General features: G+C 37.1%; 2 protein-coding genes across 3 annotated transcripts in view; one reads left to right on the forward strand and one right to left on the reverse strand.

Moving 5' to 3' along the window:
• The window catches only part of lrwd1 (leucine-rich repeats and WD repeat domain containing 1), a 779,065-nt gene that overhangs the window by 301,389 nt on the left and 450,183 nt on the right, over window positions 1–27,493 (forward strand). The window lies entirely within an intron of this gene.
• Window positions 4,333–27,294, reverse strand: gas2l2 (growth arrest specific 2 like 2). The gene is made up of 6 exons (XM_002662161.8): window positions 25,134–27,294; window positions 22,145–22,371; window positions 17,338–17,445; window positions 14,992–15,088; window positions 12,453–12,705; window positions 4,333–8,284 (listed from the first exon to the last, which is right to left on the reverse strand). Exons 1-6 carry the CDS (start codon window positions 25,483–25,485, stop codon window positions 6,637–6,639), a joined length of 2,685 nt encoding a protein of 894 aa, XP_002662207.2. The 5' UTR covers window positions 25,486–27,294; the 3' UTR covers window positions 4,333–6,636.

Below are 27,493 nucleotides of genomic sequence, written 5' to 3' on the forward strand. Positions count from 1 at the left end.
ATTGTGTGGAGAATTTAAAGGAAATAAATGAATTCAATCCATTTCTGAATGAGGCTGTAACATAAAAAATGTGGGAAAAGTGAAGCGCTATGAATGCTATCCGGATGCACTGTATATATAAAGTAATATTTGGTTAAGAATACCAACGCTGGTGCAGAAGTTTTGTGCAAAATATTTTATGGTTAATCTCCATTGAAACATGAAGTTGTTTAGTTTTCGATTATTACAATTTCGTGTAACGGCGTGACTAGAAAATTGTTAAAAGTTCTTCAGTTGAAAGCCAGAAGCATTAGTAAATTATGACAGATTTTGAACGATCCCTTTAAAGCAGGAGTGTCAAACTCAGTTCCTAGAGGGCCGCAGCCCTGCACAGTTTAGTTCCAACCCTGCTCCAACTCACTTACCTGTAGGTTTCAAACAAGCCTGAAGGACTGCTGGGGACTATTGTTTAGGTGCTGTGTAATATCTTTGCGCCGGCTGCAGCAATGTTTTTTGAGTGAGATGCTAATGGTCTAATCCAATGTAATGATCTATGCTAAGCAAAGCTAAGCTGCCAGACCTGAATATTACCTGAATAGATTAAATTTTTTAAAAAATCACCAGTTTATCACTAGGGGAGATGTAAAATGAGTCTGTTTTCAAGATCTGAAGATGGAGTGTATCGTTAAGAAATGTCCTGATACTGTGTCTTATCCCCCCATTGTCCCTGTTTAAAATGTTGTAGACACATTAAATCATTTCACAAAGGAAAGAGGGAAATATCATCTGTATGTAAATGTGTCCTAAATGTACGGCCTTACATTGTGGAGCTCACTTTGTCACGCAGAGGCCTGGACGATGTTTGTGTGCGGCAAGTAACAACCTAAAAATATATCCTCCTTTAATAATTCAACCCACCTCATCTCTGGCACACACACACACACACACACACACAGCACAGCAGCTTTTGCGAGATCAAATACACATGTACAAATGTCTACATGTAAAAAGCACATGAGTCTAATAAACGGATGCTGGACACAGAAAATGCATCGTCTAGTGTGTGTGTTGTACAAAATCAATGTCTTACATCAGCATCTGTTTTTCAGAGGTGATGGATCTGCTCTACTGCTTATACAATGAATGTACAATGAGCCATTCAAAGCATAATGTGAATCACTGAAGTTCCATATAGAAAAATGATGCATGGAAAATATAGAAGTGACACATATGAGATACCAGTTCATATTTGGATTAAACATATCTGAAATTTGGGTAGGGCGAGGCAGTGGCGCAGTAGGTAGTGCTGTCGCCTCACAGCACAAAGGTCGCTGTTTAGAGCTGGGTCAGTTGACGTTTCTGTGTGGAGTTTGCATTTGGTTGGGTTTTCTCCGGGTGCTCCGGTTTCCCCCAGAGTCCAAAGACGTGGTGAATTGGGTAGGCTAAATTGTCCATAGTTTATGTGTGTGAATGAGTGTGTATGGATGTTTCCCAGAGATGGGTTGCAGCTGGAAGGGCATCTGCTGCATAAAACCATATGCTGGATAAGTTGGCGGTTCATTCCTCTGTGGCGACCCCAGATTAATAAAGGGACTAATGCCGAGTTCAGACTGCATGATTTTCAAAGTAGTCGTGTCACAGATGTTTTCACACTACATGACTATCTGGGCTAGCGTCTTGTCGTTGCTTTGTTTACACTGTAAGATGGATCAGCGAAATTGGCTTTCACATTGCATGACTTAACAATAGGAAAAACCGCCGACAACTGTCCAAACTACATCTCACAAGCAAAACTATGTAGTATATCTTTTGTTATTAACTACATAACAAGAAAGAAGAGTTTAATGGGGTAGAAAATGTGCATATTTGCTCACCTGGGTTTGAAGGGAATTAGTCATTTCTCCTCAACTTTCTTTTTCAACCTGGTTGTAGTTTTGCTCAGACGACGTCAAACAGACACGGGTGCTCTGGACAAATTTTTTCAGGCTGTGCTATGGTGCTGCTAGGTGGTTGCTAGGGTGTTCTGAGTGCTCCAGGAATTGAGTTTGACACCCCTGGTTTAAGGTATTGCTAGGCAATTGTTAAGGTGTTCTGAGTGGTTGTTTGGTGGTTGCTAAGGCTGTGCTATGGTGCTGCTAGGTGGTTGCTAGGGTGTTCTGAGTGCTCCAGGAATTGAGTTTGACACCCCTGGTTTAAGGTATTGCTAGGCAATTGTTAAGGTGTTCTGAGTGGTTGTTTGGTGGTTGCTAAGGCATTGCTAGGGTGTTCAATGTAGTTGTAAAGGTGTTGCTAGGGTATTCAGAGTAGTTTCTAGGTCGACCACTGAGCGACTGCTCAGGCATTGTTAGGCGGTTGCTAGGTTGTTCTGAGTGGTTAAGGCATTACTAGGGCATTCTAGTTGCTAAGGCATTTCTAGGTGGTTGCTAGAGTGTTCTGAGTGGTTACTAAGTTGTTGCTAAGGTGCTCTAGGTGGTCACTAAGGTGTTGCTAGGGTGTTCTGAGTGGTTCAGGGGTGTTGCTAGGAGGTTGCTAAGATGTTCTATGTTATGGCTAAGGTGTTGCTAGGGTGTTCCGAGTGGTTGCTAAGGCATTGCTAGGTGGTTGCTAAGATGTTCTAGGTCATTACAAAGGTGTTGCTAGGTGGTTGCTAGGGTGTTCTGATTGGTTGCTTAGCGGTTGCCAGGATACTGCTCGGGGGTTGCTTAGATGTTGCTAGGCGGTTGCTAAGGTGTTTTAAGTGGCTGCTAGACAGTTGCAATGGTGTTCTGAGTGGTTGCTAAGGTGTTGCAAGGCGGTTGCTGTGGTGTTCAGAGTGGTTGTTAAGGTGTTGCTAGGCGTTTGCTAAGGTGTTTTGATTGGCTGCTAGGTGGTCACTAAATTGTTGCTTGGTGGTTGCTAAGATGTTCTAGGTCATCGCTAAAGTGTTTGCTAGGGTGTTCTGAGTAGTTGCTAAGGCGTTGCTAGGCGGTTGCAAGGGTGGTCTGAGTGGTTACTAAGGCGTTGCTAAGGTGTTTTGATTGGTTGTTACGGTGTTGCTAGGCAGTAGCTAAGATGTTCTAGATCATTGCAAAGGTGTTACTAGGGTGTTCTGAGTGATTGCTTAACGGTTGCTAAGGCATCCCTAGGTGGTTGCTAAGATATTGCTAGGCAATTGCTAAGGTGTTCTGAGTGGTTGTTAAGGCGTTGCTAGATGCTTGCTAGGTTGTTTTGAGTGGTTGCTAAGGCAGTTGCTAGGGTGCTCTGATTGGTTGCTAAGGCATTGCTAGGCAGTAGCTAAGTTGTTCTGATTGGTTGCTAAGGTGTTGCTTGGCGGTTGCTAAGTATTCTGAGTGGTTTCTAGGCAGTTGCTATCATAAATTATCATAGTTCTAGTATGAATTAGCATGTTGCTAGCATGTTTCTAGCATAAATTAGCATGTTGTTAGCATTAATTTAGTATGAATTAGCATGTTCTAGTATGGTTAGTGTGTTAGCATGTTTCTAGTATGGATTGGTATATTCTTACGATGTTTCTAGTATAAATAGTAGGCTAATGTGTTTTTATATTATATTTGTTGATATTATTAGCCGTCTTCAGCAACAGAAAATATATATATCTATATAAAATTATATCTAATATATTTGAACATTTCTGTAAATAACTTGTATCTCCTAATTTGCATATTTTTCATATATTCTCTGTGGGGCAGTTGGGACTGTGCTGCTGAAGCATTCTCATGTTCACTAATTCTCCAATAATCAAGAATATTTTTTATTTTATGTTGTTATTCTTAATAATTGTATGAGATCAAGGTAATCCCCCCAAACTATCAGAATTGAATCTTTTTATCCATACAATTGAGGTCCTCAGAGTATCCTGCTCTCGAGGATCACCTTCAAAGTGTTTCTCTTCTTGACAAGAGTCTGGGGATGTTAAAGCAGGATGAAAGGGGCCTGGGGTTGAAGGGAGGGAACAAGGAGAAGGAAGTTGCAAGAGAGCACAGCTGCTGTAGTGTGACAGACTGCACTTCTGACGAGGCTATTATTAGCTCCAGACTTATGCCAAGAGTTATTTATAAAAAGCAGCAGCAGAAAAACGCTGAAGCACAAGGTGACTTGAAAACACCAAGGAAGAAACGCAATAGCTTGGTGAAAAAATAAACAGCACACGGGGTCAAAACTTTGACCAGGTGGGACATGTTTACAGCAGGCTACACAATAAGAAAATAATTAAAGTGCAGTCTGAACATAGACATGCATTTTGATGTTCCAAACACTCACGTGGCCTTTAAATTCTGCATGAACCTGATGGAACGACCCTCTTTTCATATTGTGACGCAGTTCCTAGAGAAGCGGAATTAAATGAGAAGACAGTGGGCGTGGCTTTTTTATTCTCCCCATCATTTCTGTCACAGCACTGCCAAAACTGACAGTTGGAGCGGCGTGGTTAAGTATGTTAACCACTCCAATACATCAGACAGACGTTATCTGAGAATTGAACTGAAAACAACCAGGAAGTGCATTTTTTAGATATCAATTTCATACTAGAAATATAAAGTTCGTACACAAACTTTATGGTGTCTTGAGAAAGCCTGGTCTGAAAGTTTTAAGTAGCTTTAAAGTTTAAATAACTGGCAGAGAAAACTACATATATTTTAGAATGTTTCTAGTATAGATTGGCATGTTTGTTGCTAGGCTGTTGATTGGGTGTTCTGAGTGGTTGCTAAGGTTTTGCTAGGTGGTTGCTAGGTTGTTATGAATGGTTGCTAGGATGTTCTAAGTGGTTGCCAAGGTGTTGCCAAGTGGTTGCCAGGGTGTTCTGAGTGCTTGCTAAGGTGTCACTTGGAGGTTACTATGGTGTTTTGAGTGGTTGCTAGGCAGTTGCTAAGGCATTCCTTGGCGGTTGCTATGGTGTTCTGAGTGCTTGCTAAAGTGTCACTAGGAAGTTACTATAGTGTTTTGAGTGATTGCTAAAGTGTCACTAGGAAGTTACTATAGTGTTTTGAGTGATTGCTAAGGCATTGCTAGGTCGTTGCTAAGGTATTGCTAGGTAGTTGCTAGGGTTTTCGAGGTGGTTGCTAAGGTGTTGCCAGGGTGTTCTAGGTGGTTGCCAAGGTGTTGCAAGGCAGTTGCTATAATGTTCTGAGTGGTTGCTATGGTGTTCAAGGTGGTTACTAAGATGTTGGTAGGCAGCTGCTAGGGTGTTCTGGGTGGTTGCCAATGTGTTGTTAGGCGCTTGCTATGATATTCTGGGTGGTTGCTAAGGTGTTGCTATGATGTTCTGAATGGTTGCTAGGTGTTGCTAAGGTGTTGCTAGCCAGTTGTTAGGGTGTTCTGGGTGGTTGCTAAAGTGTTGTTAGGCGCTTGCTATGATGTTCTGCGTGGTTGCTAAGGTGTTGCTATGATGTTCTGGTGGGTTTCTAGGTGGTTGCTAGGGTATTCTGAATGGTTGCTAAGGTGTTTCTAGGTGGTTGCTAAGGTGTTCAAAGTGGTTACTAGGCAGTTGCTAACATAAATTAGCATGTTGCTAGCATGGTTCTGGTATGAATTGGCATGTTGCTAACATATCTTTGGATGAACTAGCATGTTAGTATGATTTTAGCATGACTTAGCATGTTGCTAGCATGTTTCTAGTATAGATTAGTATGTTTCTAGTATGGATTGGTATATTGTTAGCATGAATTGGTATGTTGTTAGTATGTCAAACGTAAAGTCAATGGCAGTTTTTACTATGGAAGTCTATGGGACAGAGGTCATCATCAGTGATTGGCAGATTGGTAGTTTGAGTAAAATGAGCCAAAACTTAAGTCTGTATGAGAGTCTGGTGAAAACTTATGAGATCACAAATTTTGGTCCAATGTTTAGTCAAATTTTCCGGGTCAGTTTTCAGAAAACCGTAAGTCGGATCCTTTGGAAAAGATATAGCAACTTAATTCAGTATAGTTTAGAGGTTTGGAGTTAGTTTGTTGGTTGTCTAAGCTAGTCTAAGAAGACGAAGAAGACTTTCTCAAGCCACCATAATTACAATGTAATGTGTATTTATACAGTGCATTTAATGTGTATGGCTAGAAGCGCTTCACAGTCATGAGGGTGAATCTTTAGTGACTACACAAGGTCAACTGAGATGCTTTTTTTCCCATCTGGTATTAGCTTAACTTTTAGATCAGTCTCTGGTGACCATTTGAGTTGGAATTTCCTCAAAACAGTTTCTCTTATTCACTTGTTGTGGCAATGGGTTTGATGAAAACACTTCTGAACTCTTTGAAGTCTTTAAAACACACTGCATATAGTTTACATCTACATGATGATAAGTTGGACTACAAATATCTATGCAAAATAACAAAAACCCTCTAAATATGTGTCAGAAACAACATGGCTCCTTTGCTATGGCATTATATCTATAGCTACCAGAGAGCTTTTTAAACAGTAAATGTGTGAAGGTTGTATATAACTACAATATATTGGCCAGTGCTTCATTTTCATTGCCTAACCTCTGTATGTACAATACAACAATTCATATGTAAACAATTGACAAATCACCAAATAGCCTAAGACAACTTTAATCTATGATCAAGAAGCTGTAAATGTTAAAATCTTCTAGTCCCTGATTAACATATGGCTTATTTGAATTGTCAGTCAAGACTCCAAACTTGCAAGCCTCCAATTCTGAGTTGTCAATTAAACCCAGGATTCTAGATCCTGTTCTGCAGGAAGCTCCTTGCTTGATCCTTTCCTCGTTATTGGGACATGAGATTTTGATCTAATCCAGTTGTTTCCTGGAGAGCTGTCTGTCCTGAAAGACCCATGTGGGGAATTGTTTCTTCTCAGGTTGTGAGAGCCACCATCCCTGCAGCTTGTTTTTTTGTAGAAAACCGGTTTCGGGATCTTTGAAGGCTTCTGGTCTGACCTGGGGTCACGTCTTGGTCGAACACAGGGTCTTAGTTTCAGCTTGAAGATGGACGGCACTCTCTCCGGCTTCCTTAAGGATCTCCTTTGTTTGAATGAAGAGCTTCTCTGCTTCTTCACATGTTCATTACCTAAACTAGACACTCTGCCAATGGGAATTTTAGTCTCCAAATTGGAGTTTTCAACTTGCACCATTACAATTTCAGCTGTCTCCTTTGAATCCATACTAGATCCCAACGAAGACCAAGAACTGGTCATACAAGGTTTAGAGACCTTTAGGTGATGTGTGGTAGTGTGACTGTCCTCGGTCTTGCCTTTGAGACCTTTAGGAAGAGTGTTCACCCATTTCTCAACTGACACCTTCTCTAAATTCCTTTGGGCTCCAGAGAGCTCAGCAATGACTGCATCAAAAGCCCTGTTCCCACGTTTGGGAGTTGCCCGATCAAGACTCGCTGATCTGTTGGAGGCTTTACAGTGGTCAGATGGGATCTTTCTTGAATTCTTAAGAGTCTCATCGTGATGCTTCTCATCAGAGCTAGTGCTGGTTTCCGAGTCGATGCTTAGCTGCTGTAAATTGGCCAAGATCTCCTCCTCTAGGCTCTTGTAGAGGACTGCTTCCTGAGCAAGACTAAGAGGAGGAGGAGTGAAGACATAACTTCTCTCAGTTCCTCCATCTTCACCTCCAAATTTAGCTTTAGACTTTTGAGGATCAAGCTGGCTTTGATAAGATTTACTTGGATTGATAAGGAGAGACTGCAATGGTAGGACCAGGTGCTGTGCCTTTTTGCTCATCGCTTTATCAGGTGCTTGTTCAACTTGACCTCTCTTATTTACATTCAGTATATTTTTAGCTTTTTCTGAGGGCTCTTCTTGTGGGATCTTAGCTTGAGTTCTAGGTCTGTTAAATTGTGCTTCTAAGATCGCTCCTATCAGCCCTTTAAAAGGAGAAAAGGTGCGGGGGAAATTGCTGTTTTTGGGACCCCCGTTGTCCTCTGCCTCCTCAACTGTGATGTTTGGAGGTTTGGGATATGAATGTATATTTCGGAAAGTCCTGCTGGGACTTTCTTGTGAGTCCACTCTATCCTGATTTTCTCGTCCTTTTCCTCCAGCTGTGGAATGTTGTCTCAGTTTGGAAACAAACTGTGATTTGGTCCAGGTTTGGCCCAGATTCTTCTCAGGCACTTGCTGGGTTTGGACCTGATTGAGGTTTCTCTGAAAAACAAGAGGAGTTTGAGGACGCTGTATCTCAGGTTGGGGTGTGGTAGGAGGATGGATGGCCCGTGGAAGACTACTCGTGAGGCGAGGTACTGGTGGGGTCCGTGTTGCATCTCTGCCTTTCCTACTGGTGGAGTTTGTCTTCAAGCTGTCTTTACTGTCAGGACAAGTGAACATTTGAGGAGTACCTGGTCTTTCTCTTAATCTGAAAAACACCCACACAGAGACTTGTCAGTATAGTTTATGCTTCCTCAACAGCTGCTAAGAGTATCACATATTTAGTGACAATGATTTTCATGATTAAGTACAGATTTTTTTCAGGGGTTAGATGAAATGGAGACCTAATGGACATACATTATAACAATTTATTTGCATGACTACTATGAGTAGTACTTTGTGTCATCATTTACGTGTTTGCAATTTCTTTGATACATTTTTAGATGGTTCTGACCACCTTTAATGAAGGTTTAAATGCACCAGATACCACTTTTGCTCACCTCAAAATTCACATATTTTTCTTTTTTCAATTGAATCTCACTGTAATCTCTCATTTTGCCAATTTCTTCCCAAATAAAAGTTTATTTTTCCAATTTTCTTTTCTCATATTGTCCATTAACATACTTAATGGAGAACTTTGGAAATAAGTTAAATACAAGAAATGACAGATAAATGCAAATTCTCACATAAAATGTGTGGTAAGTGTACACTTGTGAAATAATAGATGCCATGATGGACAGAGGCCAGTGGGCAATTTGGTCAGGATGCCGGGGTTAAACATCTACTCTTTTTCGAAGGGCGTCTTTGGATTTTTAACGAAAACAGAGAATCAGGACCTCGGTTTAACGTCTCATCCAAATTACGGTGCTCACTGAGTAGTATAGAGTCCCCATCAATATACTGGGGCACTAGGACCAAGGGCATGCATTGAACAACACTAATTCTGTTTTGCACTTTTAAAAACATAGTTAAAGTACTTAATAATATAAAATAAACACTTAATAATACAAAAACCAATCCTATCCCATGCTGCAAAACTCAATTTACATGATTTCACGGCAGTCGGGCTTTGAAGAGGTATGAATGGAGAGAAATTTAGAGAGGTGTGTGACGCAATTTACTGTTTTATCCCGAGTATTGTTTTTCTTAATCATGGAAGACAAAATCAAAACTGAATTTTAATTAATTGTACAGCCTTGGTCAATAGTATTACGGTGAACTAGTAGCGAACTTGACTTGCACGTGTCAATTAAGAGTTGACGGAGCATTACTTTATTTTGAAGTCGATTCAATTATTGGTAAGGACATTTCAGTAATTGGTGGATATGGGTGGGGACATGTCACCTCCGTCCATGCCAATTCTACGCCCTTGGTTAGGACACATGCAGGTCGCAGGTTGAGCGCCCCCTGCTGGTCTCACTAACGCCATTTCCAGAGTTTTAAAAACAATATGAATAATATAATTTCAGACAGTAATCTTCTCTGAAACACATCTGTATATTTTGATTAAGATTACAAAATAACAGTCCAGCAAGCTAATGTTGAGCTAGTAAACATTACTACACGAATAAACCAAGGCACAACATTAACACTGTTCATTACTTGAATTTTTTAATGAATCCTATGAGTCTCTTTTTGTTATTCTACTAATTTTATTGCTATAATTCAACAGCCAACGTTAAATATGTTGGTCATTAACTGTGAAAGATGGAGACTATGGGAATATGAAATAATAGCATCTATAATTGCATTCTTGCAGATTGGTCTTTGCTAAAAGCGTGACATTGATAATGAGATGTTATGATGAAGTGGAACAAGTTTGTTCAATTGCACAAAGGGTGAACTCAGATGCTAAAAAAATCACAGTCTGTTTCTTTCTCTCTGTCTTGCACAAAAAGTCATTCTTATGTTTATGCCTTAGACGCTGGCTGTTGTTTCTGTCAGGTTCACAAACCTCAGACAACAAAAAATGTGTCTGTGAAAATCCAAGGGTTTAAGTGGATTTCTATCATCCTGCCAGGCAAATCTATGCCCGCGAGAAAGATTTTCTGTTAGACCAATCTGATTTTAACAAGTTCTGACTGTATCTATATTTATACACAAGGATATTTTTGTTTGGAAACTGCACAGGAGTAGCAACAAATGGTCTTCTGTATGATGATGTATGCCACAGACTTGATACTATCCATCATTTGTTAATTGGATGGAGGCAGATCTGAATGATTTGTCATTTATAAGAAGTGACAGGTTTTTAGCAAACCTATGACCTATAAAATAAAAAATTACATGGTCAAAAAAGTTTAACTTTTATTTCATGCCGACTTAAAGTCAACTTGAAATCAAAATGGATTAGTTACTGTTTAAAGGATAAGTTCACCCAAAAATGATATTTCTGTTATTGATTACTCATCCTCATGTTGTTTAATCCCCTGAGACCTTCGTTCATCTTCAGAACACTAATTAAGAGGGTTTTAGATAAAATCTGAGAGCTACTCCATCCTCAATAGATGGTCCTGAGACATTAAATCCAGAAAAGGAACCAAAAACACTAGCTATGTTTCCATTCACCATTTTGGAATATTGCTTTAAAAATGCTTCATGTAAATGCCAAGATATGGGATATCAGGGGGCTTTTTCAGTTCATTCATAACAATTTGTTTTTGCATGATTTTATTATAATTAGTGGTAGTATTTATTATATGGATATTTATATTTTTATTATTAAAAACAAACTTAGATTTGCCCACTTGTCAGGTTTTGGACCATATGGGGCAGCATGTGTATTAGGATATAACTTTTTAACCACACTTTGTTATTATTGTTCATTTAGTCGTTTGCTGGAAATTAGAACTAAATTTAGAAATAGTTTTGAAACAAATCTTTGCGCTTAACAAATTAATCATGTATTGGCTAATATATGTCTGTCTGTACAACACGTTTCCTTATCCACGATAGTGAAAGTGAAAGTAAAGAATTAGGATGCTCATTCTCTCATTCTTGCGCTGCAGATGTTTAACTGTTTTCTCACTAGTGAAGTGTTCAGTTTTTACACTTACAAAGTCCGCCATGTAAATAGCAAATGCGCTATACACAACACAACTGAATCTTAAAGGGAATGAGAGATGATACTGATTGGTTTATTCTGTTCTATACACACCTATAACTCATTAAAAGAATAAGCTCAACCCTGTTACACCATGCGCCACAGCGCAAAGTGGATTTTTTTGTCCTTAAAATAGCAAAAGTGGATTCTGACACGCCCTAAATGCATTTGTGTTCTGTGCTTTGGCATTTGCACATCAAAATGAATCATCAAAATAGAGCCCTAAAACACTAAGAGTGTGAAATAGACACACGCACAAACACACTTGTGGTCTTGAGGGTCAAAAATGACTGCCACAGGGAATTAGTGGGAAATAGAACAAAATATGAACATTTAGAGAGCAGCACGGAGGCGCAGTGGGTTGCATTTTAAATATATGAAATATGGGCGACATGTTGACGCAGTAGGTAGTGATGTCGCCTCACAGCAAGAAGGTTGTGGGTTCGAGCCCCAGCTGGGTCAGTTGGCATTTCTGTGTGGAGTTTGCATGTTCTCCCCGTGTTCACATGGGTTTTCGCCCGGGTGTTTTTCCCCCACAAGTCCAAAGACATGCGCTATAGATGAATTGGATAGGTTAAATTGTAAGTAGTGTATGTGTGTGAATGAGTGTGTATGGATGTTTCCAAGTGATGGGTTGCAGCTGGAAGGGCATCCACTGCGTAAAACATATGCTGGATAAGTTAATAAGTTCATTCTGCTGTGGCGACATCAAATTAATAAAGGAACTAAGCCGCAAAGAAAATGAATGAATGAATGAAAATAAAAAAATTTAAGTATTTTTTATTGTCTAAATGTATATTTAAATCCACAATTCCATAGAAATGTCTACACAACTAAAACCTTCACAAGCAGCTTTGCAGAGATAGCAATATTAGACAGCTAGTAGTTTCACCTAATTATTACTTTTTTTTAACCAGATGGTGCTAATCTGCCTTTGGTTTTTGTCCCTATTTTACCTGAAAATTCTGCAATAATGAAAAAAAATATATATTACAAATAAGCATCACATTGTTTTCAATGGGGAAAATGAATAATAATTACTGCACTAATATAAATTATTACCACAAAACCCTCTTAAATGCAAAATAATATAGAAAAAATATTAAACAAAAATAAATGTTAATAAAATTTTACTTTAATAAAACACGGGGTCATTTACAGGTGTTTATTCCTTTTGGATTGTGGAGACCACGAGTGTGATTACTAACTAAGGAACAACCGAGAGTTAACAAACTTAATGTCTTTTATTTCATGACTCCCACTGGGCACTTACTTGTTAGGAGAGGAGCTGGTGTTTCTCCGGCGAGTGGGCTGATGTTCAGGGTCAGGTGAACAGGAGGAGCGTGGAGGAGAAGGCCATCCTTTTTGGGCTCTTGAAGGGGTCCAGAAAACTGACTGTAGGGGAGACTGAGTTCGGCTCAGCATGAGAGTGGTCTGAGATGCACACTGGCCGTCAGGTCGTGGTGAGGTTAAGCGCTCTTTGATTTCGTGGACTGGAGTTACTGGACGAGCTGTCAACTTATGGACTGATAAAAGAAATAAATGGATGTATTTTTAGGAAATATTGATCTAATTCCTTAAAGAAGTTTGTTAAATATACTACAGGCCATATTTACTCAACAGGGCAAATTAGCAAGGGGTTGCAGTACTCTCGATAGTGAAGGTGATTTACAGCAGATTCTAAGTAAATGAATATAAATGGAGAAAATGTCCTCTCTTCTTACAAGGTTCATACGGTCATAGAGATTTATTCACAAACGAATCGCTCCCTCCGTTAGAATGAGAAATGAAAGCAGGAGAGGGGGTGTTTTTCAAGACATGAATTAGATCACATTTAACAGGTAGGGAGGATAATACATTTCCATGCACACTATCACACTCTCTTTGTCACAATGCCCATGCGGTCACTCATCTATCGATGTAGAAAAGGGATGTTAAATTATAATTTTTGTGTGTGTATATGTGCATTTATCTCTGGCTCTGGATGGCAACAGTCCTCCACTGCAGCTTGGTCCCACATTCATTTTAAAGGGCCATGAAACCCCCTTGTTTCAGCAGGGTGTTTTTACACCTCTACTTTGGAAAAAGTCAGAAAAGTGGGCGTGTCCAGCTCTGTTTAGGGGGGAGAGTCGGAGGAACTAAAGTGGGATGGTGTGGGAGTGTCTATTTGGGCACGCGCGAGTTTCAGTCAAAATACACACACATGAGAAAGTGATGGTGTTTAACCTACATGGACATCTGTAGTCGAATTATTTGCCAAATTATTAAATGTTGGACTTTAACTGCAGTTTGGCTCTTTCATTCAGGGAATTCATTCATGCCCCTCGCAACAAACGCGATATTTGATTCGAGGATCTGCTCTAAGCGTGTATTTTTCATGCAATGTTTGATACCGCACGGCGAATGAGAGAAAAAAAAACTCAGCATTTCCTGGAAACTTAGATGCACACGGCAGGTCGTGTCAGAAAGCCGCGTGTGTTATTCCGGTCACAAAATGCGGTGCTATGTTTGCACTCAGTGCAATAGTTAACTTAATTCGATACGAACAAACTGAATAAACAAAGAGCACTGGTCGCTCACTTACCAAATCTGTAGAGACAGGACAATCACCAGCAACTAGAGCCGCGTCATTATGAAGAGAAGACTAACGTTACAAGCGAATCCGGATTTTAGCGTTTGCAGATGAGAACAGCTCTCAGGTAAACAATGTTCCTCCTTAGACACGTAAGTTATTGTTGTCGAGCGTCGCGTAAACTGTAAATCCACACGTGACTCCAGCTGAGCTCTCACAGAGAGAAAATGAAAACGAAACTTAATGGCAGCAAACTATAAAAGCAACACTTCACGCTTGTTTTGCCAACACAACGTGGCGTCTCTGGGGCGTAAACACAGTGACACTAATGAATATTAATGAAGTTGCACAATAGAGCGCGCTGATTGGTTTGAACCAAGCCTTACTCATGCATTAATGCATCACACTGTAAGACGTAATAAGACTCACTCTGGCACAGACGCCCAGTCTGCACGCTGGAATACAGTCTATTATGTCATGACCGTGACGCAGCTTCAAAAATTAGTTTCAAACAGGAAGTACGAATTTGCTTGAAATAACGCAAAAACAACCAATTTACACTTTTTAGTGAAATATAGGTGTCCTAATAGTGTTTTTAGTGGTGTGGGACACATATACGACTGTCAACAGCTCAAAAAATGTGTTTTGGTGTTTCGTTACCCTTTAAAGGAGTGCTGCCCTGTACTAAAATGGCAGCTACTGTATATTGACGCGTTCCTTCCAATACAAACCAAGGCGACATCTAATATAAATATCTATGGTATGAACACAGTCATGTGACTAGAATAACAGCTTCACTTCACCACAGTACAAGGTGGAGAGACAATACCCAGTTTAATCTAACAGTTTATGTTCCTTATTTCTGTAGTAACTCATGCTGCATGATTTCATTAAATTCTTGTTCCATCAATGCTGAAAGAGATGCTCTCTTTTTTCATAAACCCTGAAAGTATTTTTTTAATGTCCAAAACAGAGCATTTGCATAAATCTAAGTAAATCTGTGTGTTTTGAGAAAATAATGGTCATCCTACGACAATGTCTGATGATGTACGTTATTATGCCAAACTGATCTTAAAGGTAAGATAGCTCACCCATAATAATAATAATAATAATAATAATAATAATTAAAAAAAAAATAATAATAATAGATACATGATAAACAACCACAACCCTTTGACTGTTTATATCATTTCTGATGCTAATTTGATGTAGGTGTGTGTTTGTGTGCATATTCACGTACCGAGAGAAGTGCAGCGGCAGGGATCATGTTTGTCTAGATAGTGCTCCAGGGTGTCCCATCCGCCGCCCACTCGCACCATAACATGATTCCTCAAAATCTACACACACACACACACACACACACACACACACACACGCACACACACACACACACCTTAATAAAAATTTATGAGCAAATTCCATCTGCAGTTGATTGTGTGTTTGTTTAGAAGCCATTTATCTCAGTTTACGGTATCCTCAAAACAGATACTCCTCCATTTCTTGTCAACAAAGCAGTAAAAGACATATTTCAGTGACACTGATGGATCGACACATTTCCAAGCATAGACAGGCATGAATAAGAGTATCCAGCGGGCACCTTAATATCAAAACGAAACCAACAAATGCAAAAGGATTAGATGTCAATTGACTACCTTGATGTAAAAATGACAACACATTCACATCTTATATTGGCACCAAAAACACATCAATAATCGATTACAAGACAGTCCTGTAATTAATTTTTATTGAGACGCCAAGGTAAGATGTAAATTTGATGTCGTTTTGTAGTAGGCACACAATGTGAGGTTAGATTTGGGTTGTGACGTCAGGTACCTAAAATTCAATGTCTAGCCAACATCTAAGAACAATGTTATTTTTGATGTCCAATAACGACGTCAAACGACAATGATATTTGGTTTTTAGGCTGTGTTTTTACCCAACATCTTGAACCAACGTCACACTGATGTCAAATACTGACATTTATTCATCAGGTATGGCAACCAAAATACAACATCTGATAGACGTCATAGTAGTAAAGTTCACACAACGTTGAGCTTTAAGGTCATTAGATGTTGATATTTGGTTGTTTTTAGGTTGTGTTGGAAAGTGACCAAAATCTAACGTCGAGCCAACATCTTAAGCAAACGTCATGTTGACATCCAATACTGACATGTATTCTTCAGGTATGGCAACCAAAATCCAACGTCTGATAGACGTCATATTGCTAACGCCCACACAACGTCAAGCTGTAACATCATTAGACGTCGATATTTGGTTGATTTTAGGTTGGATTATGGACACTGACGTCAACCTGACATTGGGTTCTGACGTCAACCCGATTTTAATTTCCAAACAAAATACAACATCCCAATGACGTTTTCAATGTTTTTTTATGTTGTTTTGACAATTAGGTAGTTTACATGCATCGTATGGATACAAAATCCAGTGTAAACTTTCAGATGAATCAAACTTTTCTTGTTACAATACTTTTGTGATGTTATTTTGGTGGTCAAAAGGGCATCAATATGTGGATGTCAAATGGACGTCAAGGGTTTGACATCAAATCAATTAGCTTTTTTTGGCATTCAGTGCCTTTTTATTTTTGTTTTAAATGTAATGAATTCCTTTCATCAATTCCATTCATGACACAGTTAAACCTTTTGTCCTCTCAAGACATGTTTTGCCTGTTTTTTTGCAAAGTGAGTGAAATTGAACAATTTTAGCTAGCATATTGTTACAATAACAATACAATACCATTGTAAATGATACATATTACACACATCTAGTGCAATATTTTTTCATTCATATACCCTCGTATTTTCTAACAAAATAACTTTTCTTTTTTTTTAAATGAGTCTATGCGATCAATTAGCATTTTTGTTTTTTTATTTGGCATGTTTTGTATGTTGTTTTAACATCTGGGTCACTGTCAAAAAATAAATCCGCAAAATCTACAGTAATAAATGACAATTGTGGTTGCCAGTTTTTTTACCGTTAAAAATACAGTACAAACTGTAAAAGTAATTACTAATTTTTACAGTAAACTACCTTATTTTGTTAATTTCACAGTGTTAATACACCCTTGTTTTTAAGTATTAATATCAACACATCATATCTTTCGCTACTCATACATGCTAACACAACCATAAACATATGGTGATGAGATTGTCATTTAACGAACCAATGCTTATCACAAACAAACCTTTCCCAAGCAGAGAAACATGCTAATATATAGAAGATGCTCAGTGTGATTCACACAAATACTAAACACCATCATGGTAACACACATGAAATTAGTATTGAAATAAACGATATTAATCAACAATAGACGTAACATAAAGCTGTAATGTACATCACTGATAGAAAAAAAAATGTAAAAGAACCATAGCAATGTCAACAAAAAGCATAAGTGAAGTGTCATGCAGGGAATTCTGGAAAAGTTAATTAATGGTTACCATATATATTAAGGAAACTTACTGTTAACTATATTTCCCATATTTTTACTGTAGCATTTTTACAGGTTTTATCATTGAAATCTCTATGGAGCATATGAATTGATCAAGTGAAAAAAAGCAGTTTCATATACCCGCACAAATATGAGCGTGTTGGAGTCTCCCACTCTGTATTTCCCATCCGATACCTTCACCATGGGGAACTGAGATGGACAACTGCATCGGCTAATCAGAAGCTGCACCTGCAAACACACACAGAAACATGATTTAAATGGCCGACACACTTCTGATACCTTACTCTAAGCAGATGTAACCTGCTAGCAAGCTTAAGATGGTATAAATATTTCTTGTTGCGATTATTTGCTGAAACTTTTATCACGATATATGGTAATATCACGACTGACCTAAATTAGGGTTGTACAAACTCGTTCCTGGAGGGCCGGTTCCAACCCCAATTAAACACACCTGCACTAGCTAATCAAGCTCTTTCTAGGTATACTAGAAACTTCCAAGGAGTTGTGTAAAAGAAAGTTTGAGCTAAACTATGCAGGACACCGGCCCTACAGGACTGAGTTTGGACACCCTTGACACAAACTGCAAAAAATGCAGTGTTTCTCAACCACGTTCCTGTAGAACCACCAACATTGCATGTTTTGGATGTCTCCTTCAACTGTTACACCCATTACAGGTCTTTCAGTCTCAGCTAATGAGCTGATGATCTGATTCAGGTGTGTTTGGTTAAGGAGACAAGGAAAATGTGCAGAGCTGGTGGTCCTCCAGGAATGTGGTTGAGAAACACTGATATAAGGTATAACAAAAATATTTTTTGTACATTGATTTATCCATATAAACGCTCAGAGTTAATAAATATTTACAAAAATTCTATTACAAAAGGATAATAAAGTAAAATAGATGGCATTTTACAATAAAGTCTCATTAGTAAATGTTAGTTGGAACATTAAAATCAACAGTGAGAAATAATTGCATTAAATACAATTGTTATGTTAATGTTAGTTAAGAAACCAGTGAACTTTATATGTGTAGGCCCACTTGGACACTGCAGGCACAGATTTCTGCAGATTTTTAGCCAATTATTGAGTCTATTTGTTTACTTGTGTAAATTAATGTACATTTATATTTATTCAGTTTTTTAATTAATTTCAGTTTTTTAATTGAATTCAGTGTTATTGACTAATATGAAAATGTTCATATGATTTATTTACAAAACATTTTGTAAAATAATATTTTCTGTCTTTTAGTAGCTATACGAGAGACTTGCTTTGTTTACCAAATAAGTGGATCTTATTGAATTTGCATTAAAATTAAATAAAGGTTAAAAAGGTACTATTTTTTAGTTCATATACTAAGCTTTTAGTTATGATACATAAATCCCCAGATTTTTTACATAATTCTGCACAGAAATTGCCAAAAATGTCCACAGATTCTGTCTGGCCCTTGATATTAGCTCCATTTAATAAAACAATTACAACTTTAGATTTTAATAACATATGATTAGGTATTAACAAAGAAATTAACATCCCCCAAGATGAATGAATGCCTTTGTATAAAATGCAGGGTTCCACACAATTCATTTATGTTGTCCCAATTAAAATCCATTAAGTTATTGTAAATAGTTTAAGTAGATTGAACATGAAATCATTAAGTTTCCTCAAAAAAACTCTCCGGATTTTGTTGTTTTTAACTCATTTTTAAGCAGCAAAAATTATTTTAGTGTAATGTTAACACATGGATCATTATTGTACGTTTTTAACAAACAGCTGGCCTATAAACAGAGTGTTTTCAATCAATATCTCATTCATGTCATCCCAGCAGGCATACAACATCATAAGACCTTACTAGGTTAGATTTAGGTCACCAGCATCTAAGGACAATGTTATTTTGACGTCAAATTACGATGTGAATTAACGTTGATATTTGGTTGATTTTAGGTTGTGTTGAAAAGTGATCAAAATCTAACGTCAAGCCGACATCTTAAACCAGCATCATTTTGACATTAAATACTGACATTTATTTGTCAAGTATGGCAAATAAAATCTAACATCCGATAAACGTCATAGTGGTAACATCCACACAACGTCAAGCTTTAACATCATTAGACCATGATACTTGGTTGATTTTAGGTTGTGTTGGAAAGGGACCAAAATCCAATGTTGAGCCAACATCTTAAACCAATGTCATATTGATGTCAAATACTGACATTAATTTGTCAAGTATGGCAACCAAAATCCAACATCTGATAGACGTCATAGTGGTAAAGTCCACACAAGCTGTAACATCATTAGACGTTGATATTTGGTTGTTTTTAGGTTCCGATGGAGGAAACCAAAACGCAATGTATGTCTGATGTTAGACACTGACATCGGCCTAACTTTGGGTTCTGACGCCAATCAAATTTTCCTTTCCTAACAAAATGCAACATCTCACGACGCTGGGATACAACATCAATCTGACCTCCTGTGCCTGCTGGGATATAACGTGAAAATATTAATGTTTGAATATAAACAGCCTATTAATCTTCAAGCATTTGGTGCTGTGATGAACAACCACTGAAATACAACAATCTGAATATACTTAAAAGACAATTAAAATAATACTAAATTAGTTATTACTTATTTATTATTTATTATTTTATCACGTTAACAATATCATTTATGTTCATTATCACGATATATTATTTTATTGAATATTGGCATATGTTTATTAGCCGCTTTGAAAGTCTCCATAAATCCTAAAACAGCCACATATCAATCCAAATCTCTCCTCCTATTTCCTATTCAACCTGCAAATCATTGTAAATGCTAAAAAGAGTCATGAATCTTATAGGAACAGATGGATCCTCAGCATTGACCCCTGTGGTGTCCTTGTTTCCTTGTTTTTAATCTTGTGTGTTATAGGTGGTAAAGTGCAGAGCTGTTTGCCGGTTCAGTCTCTGAAAGGAGCAAGCGATGAGCTGCTGTTATTGTGCCCTTGAGTAAAGCACTTCATTACTGATGGCTGGTGCCTGTATTAAGTGTACTTGTTTAAGCAAGTGGCTTTGGATTAAAGTATCTGCTAAATGATTCATTACTTACAACATACAAAAGTGGTAAGTGATACTGTTTATAAGACTTCAAGGGCGATAAAAGTAAGAAATTATAGTTTAAATGCAGAAAATGAACTTGTTTTTTTTTCCAGTTTGGACCCTTCTTTTGAATTTAGGGTTGAGTGTCCAAAATGTTTTTGTCTTGTTACTATGATAATGGGGCGGTTCATTCCGCTGTGGCGACCCCTGAGTAATAAAGGGACTAAGCCGAAAAGAAAATGAATGAATTAATGAATTAACTAATGAATTAATGAATGAATGAATGACTATGATAATGGGTAACATTTACTTATAATTGTGCTTTTCATATTTATACACACGTTTAAACTTTTCACCTAATTCACAACATGAGTTTGTTCTTAAACTCATTCGCCTGTTAGTGAATTTGAATTGTTCTCAGGGAGCATCCTCATGCACAAGATTAGTAATTTACATAATTCGTGCCCACACTAGGTTTTGCAAAAAATGGCACTTGTCCAGAGAAATTTGTGTCAATAAAGAAGTCAAAATATGAATTAAGAACAGGCAAAGACACAGATCTTTAACAGTAATGAAAGTTTTGATGTTGGATGTGGAATACGCCTTTAGTTCTGAAAACCGAAAACTTAAGGTAAAATGTACTACTTTTTTGTTGATTTTACAAAAAAAAAAGAGCAAAGCGCTGTACGATTTATGATGCTAGCCTAGGCAACAATTGTATCAATGGTCTTGATCCTCAGGTGCATTTTCTGCTAAGTTTACATATTCCAACTGCAGGCGCACAGAGCACACCGTCAAAAAAAAATTTATATATATAAATACTGTTTTAATATTAGTTACTTTTCATTCTCCCGGTAAATAACATATTTACACTGTAAAAAATATCTGTTTCCATATTTTGTATTTTCCATTTATTTACGGTTGTGAGTTGCATTATGTGATGTTGATCTCTGCTCTGTCCACATTTGATGTTGAAGTTCAACTCCACAGATTAACAAAGTGACTTTTTCTCTGACATTTTAGTATAGTTTGAAATACTATAATGTATAAGAAATAATAAAGAGAGAAATTAATCTTTTAAATAACAGAAAATGTACTGGCAGCTTATTACAAGGTATTTGCAGCATAATATAAAACGTAAACCCAAACAATATATCCCTTTAAACTATAAAAAAATTCTTAAAAGTCACCTTTTTCCAACTTTTTAAGGTTAAAAGTTGTTAGAAGAAAGATCAAGGTCTCATAATGCGATTCAAAAGCATAAATAATAAAAAACAGAACACTGTTTTTATGTTCAATCAAGTTAACTTAATTCCTTAATGTTGTCCCAACACAAATTGATTGTGTGGAACCTAGCATTTTTCAAAGTGTACATGTTTTTAAGGTAAGTGTTTGCTATCAATATATATGAGCTTAATTTAAACAAACAAATTAAGTTGAACATTACTAAATTTAATCTGTTCATTTAAATCCAGCCTATATAAATTGTTTGCAACCACTTACCCTAGAAAAATGTAGTAAATACAATGAATATTCTTTTCAGGGTGGGAAATAGCATGTTACATTCTTTAATCCCTCTATTTTGTTATTTTAAAGCTTAATGCTGGACACAAGCAGGACATTTGATCATTTTATGGTCCAAAAATGAATTAAGGACATATTACAATGAAACAACACCAGGGTGAGGGGAAAAAAAAACAAATTCCCTTTTTTAGGTGAACCATCCCTTTAAAACACAGCTGTGTTTACACAACTGTCCTAAACACTAAACCAAATTCATTACAATTCCCTTTTTAATTAAATTGCAGTGCCCCGAGCACATCAGTAAACATATGTGGATTTAATCTTTGATGCAGCACCATCTCATCCAGGTTCTGGATGTTTATCAAGCTCCTCTGTGATTTGGGATGAGCAGATTCCTCCATCTCCTCGCGAATCTCCTCCTCTATCTCCTGCTCCAGCTGAATGAGGACCGGGGAGGCCATGCCAAAACGAGAGGCCCGTCTGGCCACCTCAAGAAGGCACAGCACAAAATTCTTCTCATTCTTACGCAGGACAAGGTCATCGGTCTCGAACATCAGCACATCTGCAATGGGGGAAGAGTTTATGCCAGAGTTTAAACCATGAGAAATAAGTGTGGAAGCTGCCAAATCTACAGTAGCTATAGAGACTACTGGTATTATTACTAAGCAGGAAAGTGCTATATTTTAACAGACTGAATTTAATAGTTGATAAAAGATAAATATGAGCAGAATTAAATAAGATATTAGCCTAATATTTCACATGTTTGACTGGAAATCATAAGAACAAGCATAATTGGTGTTCTTTAGATTTTTGTTCTGAAAATCCTGGTTCAGTTTGGCCAACCACAAACATTTTTTTATTCCACTTACAGTTTTTCTTTCTATCATCTACTTATTTTGTTAACTTTTGGGAGTGTATAGTAATTTAAATGTAACTTTAAAATTGTGCAGTCAAAGCATGACAGTAGTTGATCATTCTCAGCAGCAATAATCACCATAATATGCGAGCTTCGGTTGTTTCAGTGGCATGGTTTATGTTTTGCTCTCTAATATGGCCGGCTGATGCATCAACACATCTGCAATGGGGGAAGAGTTTATGATGGTAATAGAAAACTTGAATCAGAAGCTGTCAAATGTATCACTCTGTACACGCTGCTTGTTCAAACTACTGATTTAAAAGGAGCTGAATCAACACAATTCTTGCACTTTTTGGGGCACAACTTAATTGTTTTATGTTCAATCCACTTAAATTTGTAAAAACAATTAAGTTAGTTTAATGGCGAGCCAGTGGCGCAGTAGGTAGTGCTGTCGCCTCACAGCAATAAGATCGCTGGGTCGCTGGTTCGAACCTCGGCTCAGTTGGCGTTTCTGTGTGGAGTGTGCATGTTCTCCCTGACTTTGCGTGGGTTTCCTCCGGGTGCTCTGATTTCCCCCACAGTCCAAAGACCGCATGTCTTTGGACTGTGGGGGAAATTGGAGCACCCGGAATTGGGTACGGAATTGTTTCCCAGAGACGGAATTGTTTCCCAGAGATGGGTTGCTGTGTAAAAACTTGCTGGATAAGTTGGCGGTTCATTCCGCTGTGGCGACCCCAGATTAATAAAGGGACTAAGCCGACAAGAAAATAAATGAATAAAGTTAGTTTAATCATTTTGTGTTGGGAGAAAATGGAGTTATGTTGAAGACAGTGTTTTTACGGTGTAATGATTCATGTCATGTCTACCTAAATTACAGCCATCTTGACATATTTACACCCTCACAGAAAATATTATTTAAGCTGGTTGTTCAAAATGAGCTGAATCAAAACAATTCTTGAAGATTTTGTTGAGACAATTTAATTATTTTATGTTTATTCAACTTAATTTGGGGGGGGGGGGGGGGGGGTAGCTTAATCATGTGTTGGGAGAACATGAAGGAGTTGTGTGGAAGCCAGCATTTTTTACGGTGTAATGTTTCGTGTCATGTCTACCTAAATTACAAGCATCTTGACATACTGTAAAAAGTGATTAGTTACTTAAAGCGAGTAAACCAATTACTTTAAAAGCAACAAGTTGACTTTACAAAAATAATGTAAGTAAACCCATTGTTACTTGGAACTGTTTAGTTGACTTAATTTTTATAATTATGCTAATTGTACTCACTTTAAAAAAAAAAAATTTAACTAATCACATTTTTTTCAATACACCTTTATTTTATTTGTTTTTTCCAGCTTTTCTGTATCTAGAAAAATGACATACAATAAAATAAAAGTAAAATAAATCTGCTCTTCCAGACTCCAGTGTGTCTTCTAAATTTAACACAGGGTTTAATTGTAGATTTTATAGACCTAATAGACCACCAAATATGTAATATTGTAATAATTCAGTAATTATTTGAAAACACAAGCTAAAATAGTCTGACACTGTAAAAGGGATTAGTTGACTTAAAAAGTATGTACAATTAAGATAATTATTAAAATTAAGTCAACCTAACAGTTCCAAGTTACACTGGGTTTATATTATTTTACATTATTTTTGTAAAATCAATTGTTGCTTTTAGGGCAATTGGTTTACTAGCTTTAAGTAACTAATCCCTTGAAAAGTTTATTTTAGCTGGTTGTTCAAAATGAGCTTAATCAACACAATTTTTGAAGATTTTGTTGGTACAACTTAATTTTTCAATGTTCAATGAACTTAAATTTGAAAAAAAAATTATTAACTTAATAGATTTGTGTTGGGACAATGAATGACTGGTGTGAAACCCATCATCTTTTACATTGTTGTGGGATGTAGAATCATGTAAGCAGCAAGTTTTCGACTGGGTACAGATGTTTAGGTAACACTTCACTATATTTAAGTGTTAGTTAATTAGATTAATTTACACAAACTATTTATCTTACATTTTTACGAATTTGACCACAAATTAACCATGATTTTACTACACGACTCATTGTTTAACCATGGTATTTGTAGTAAAACTGTGGTTATACAAATGGTAATCAATACACCAAAAAGGTTAGGCCTATTACACTTTTAACAAACAGTGAGTAATGCTTTCGCGAGTCATTTTAAGACAAAAAGTTTGTTAATTAGCAAATGCTCTGTTTTTATTTAGTCAAATGACATACATAAATGTAATTAAATGTTATATATGGGCCAAAACTGTTGAATTAAATGATTTAAATCTTTATATTTGGAAGGAAAACAAAACGAAAAAGCTCGAACTGTGAGCTCACAGCGCCATCTAGTGATGAGTCTTAGAATTGCAAACTGTTGATTTTCTGTCAACAATCAATCTGTAATTTTTACACGCAAAAATAGAACATATATAATAAAATAAGCCACACCTGGGATGCTCATTTCCTTTCGGCACCAGTTAATAAAATTCGTCACATTGTCCCGGGCCAGGAATGTTGCTGGATGGGCAGAGCTGACGAAAGTGACTCCAGAAGCGGGCAGCGGGATCTCCGTGGCCCCGAGCCTCTTCAGAAAGTCATCCGCCACTCGGGTCACATTGTTAGCGTGAGCACACAGCAGCGCACCTGTCTCCAACATCTCCAGAATAGTGTTTACATCAATGTTAATGTTGTATAAATCTCCCAGCCACTCCGCGAGGTCTTCTTTCATGGCATAGAGATACTCCTCGCTGGATTTAAAAGGCTTGATGCTTTGATTGGATGCGTGCTGAATTCCAGACATGGCTCGGGTTTCATAAAATCAATTTAATCGACACAAAATAACTGATTTAATGGAGTATTGAAAGGAAATGATAACCTAAAATACGCTAGCATCTTATAATCTTGCTGACAACAAAAACGATATGACTAGTTTAATATACAGTAGCAAAAAAAGTGATTTTCATCGAGACAAATGAAAAAAATATTAATCAGTAAGTGGAAATTAATGAAGAGCATCAGTTGTGCAGTGTTGTGTTGCAAAGTTTCAGCGCTTTTTAATATGTTGTCAGGGTGTGTGAGCGTGGAATCGTCCTTGGTTACCAGATAGCGTCTAAATCCAAACACTCAAGTTAACCGTTTACTGCCCACACGTTCAGCTTTAACCATAACACAACAACAGGAATACTATAACATCAAGCAGGGAGCCCTGCTGAAAAAAAAAAACAGCATATGCTGGTAAGGTATGTTTTGATGCTGGTATGCTGGTCTCAGTGCAGGTTTTGCTGGTCTCAATCCTGGTCTTGCTGGTTTCAATGCTGGTAAGTAGCAGCACTGAGACCAGCAAAACCAGCATTGAGACCAGCACTGAAACCAGCAACCCCAGCTTTGAGACCAGCAAGCCCAGCTTTGAGGCCAGCAAGACCAGCTTTGAGACCAGCAAAACCATAATTGAGACCAGCAAACCAGCATCAAAACATACCTTACTAGCAAATGCTGTTTTTTTTTTTTTTTTTGCAGGAAGATAGGGGCAACAAGCCTATTTTCTCCATTTAGGAATGAGCTAGAGTGATAATAGTTCAGAAAATTTCTCATACTGTTTAATCTGTTGCCGTGAAACATTATTTAATCGTTTAATTTAAATCTTACACTATAAAACCCAATAAGTCAAGGTAACTCAAACCATTTGAGGAAACGATTGCAACAAACCATTTAAGTTCAACAACTAATCCTGTGAACTTTAAGTAAACGAAGCAATTTAAGCTAAATAGCTTAAGTAAAACCCAATAAATAAAGATAACTCAAACCGAGTACTGTAAACCCCAATAAGTTAGGGAAACTCAAACCGTTTGGGGAAACTGATCATTACAAACAATTTAAGTAAAAAAAAACTAATCTATATGAGCACTGAGAACTTACTCCATTTACGTTGAAGTAATGAGGTATTTATTTAACTCACTTTCAACACTGAGTTCAAAACTCTTTTCACATACTTTACTTTCAGTAAAATTTAACTACACACATTTCATTTGATAAAGTTGACTGTTAGGTTTTATAGTGCACTGTAAAACCCAACAAGTTAAGGTAACAAACCATTTGAGGAAACGGATTGCAACAAACCATTTAAGTTCAAAAATAAGTACTGTGAACTTAATCTATTTGAGTAAACAAAGCAATTTGATCACAGTATAACCCAATAAATAAAGAGAACTCAAACTAACTGAGTACTGTAAATCCCAATAAGTTAAAGCAACTCAAACCATTTGAGGAAACCGTTTGCTACAAACCATTTGAGTTAAAAAACTAATCTATACGAGTACTGTGAACTTACTCCATTTAAGTTTAGATAATGTGGTATTTAATTAACTCATTATCTTCAACACCAAGTTCAAAATGCTTTTCAAATGAGTAGAATTACCTTTCAGTCAATTTTGAGTTAACTACACTTATTTCATTTGATAAAGGTGACTGCTGGCTTTTACAGTGTAGCTTTAAATAGGCATATGGTGCTCAGCATAACTGAGTACACCCCATTTTGAAAATAAATATTTTTATCTATTTCTCAGTGAATTAAGGCACCAAACATATTTAGAAATGGAAAAATAATACAATTGAATTCAAATTAAATATTGCAAAATTAAAAATAAATAGCTTCTCTGGATTTTTCTTTTTTTTAAATGTGTATTTAATATTTTTCTACAACATACACTGTAAAAGCCAACAGTCAACTTTACCATATGAAATGAGTGCAGTTAACTCAAAATTTACTGAAAGTTATGTCTACTCATTTGAAAATAGTTCTGAACTCAGTG

This window comes from Danio rerio, chromosome 5 (assembly GCF_049306965.1).
Source record: "Danio rerio strain Tuebingen ecotype United States chromosome 5, GRCz12tu, whole genome shotgun sequence".
NCBI lineage: Eukaryota > Metazoa > Chordata > Actinopteri > Cypriniformes > Danionidae > Danio > Danio rerio.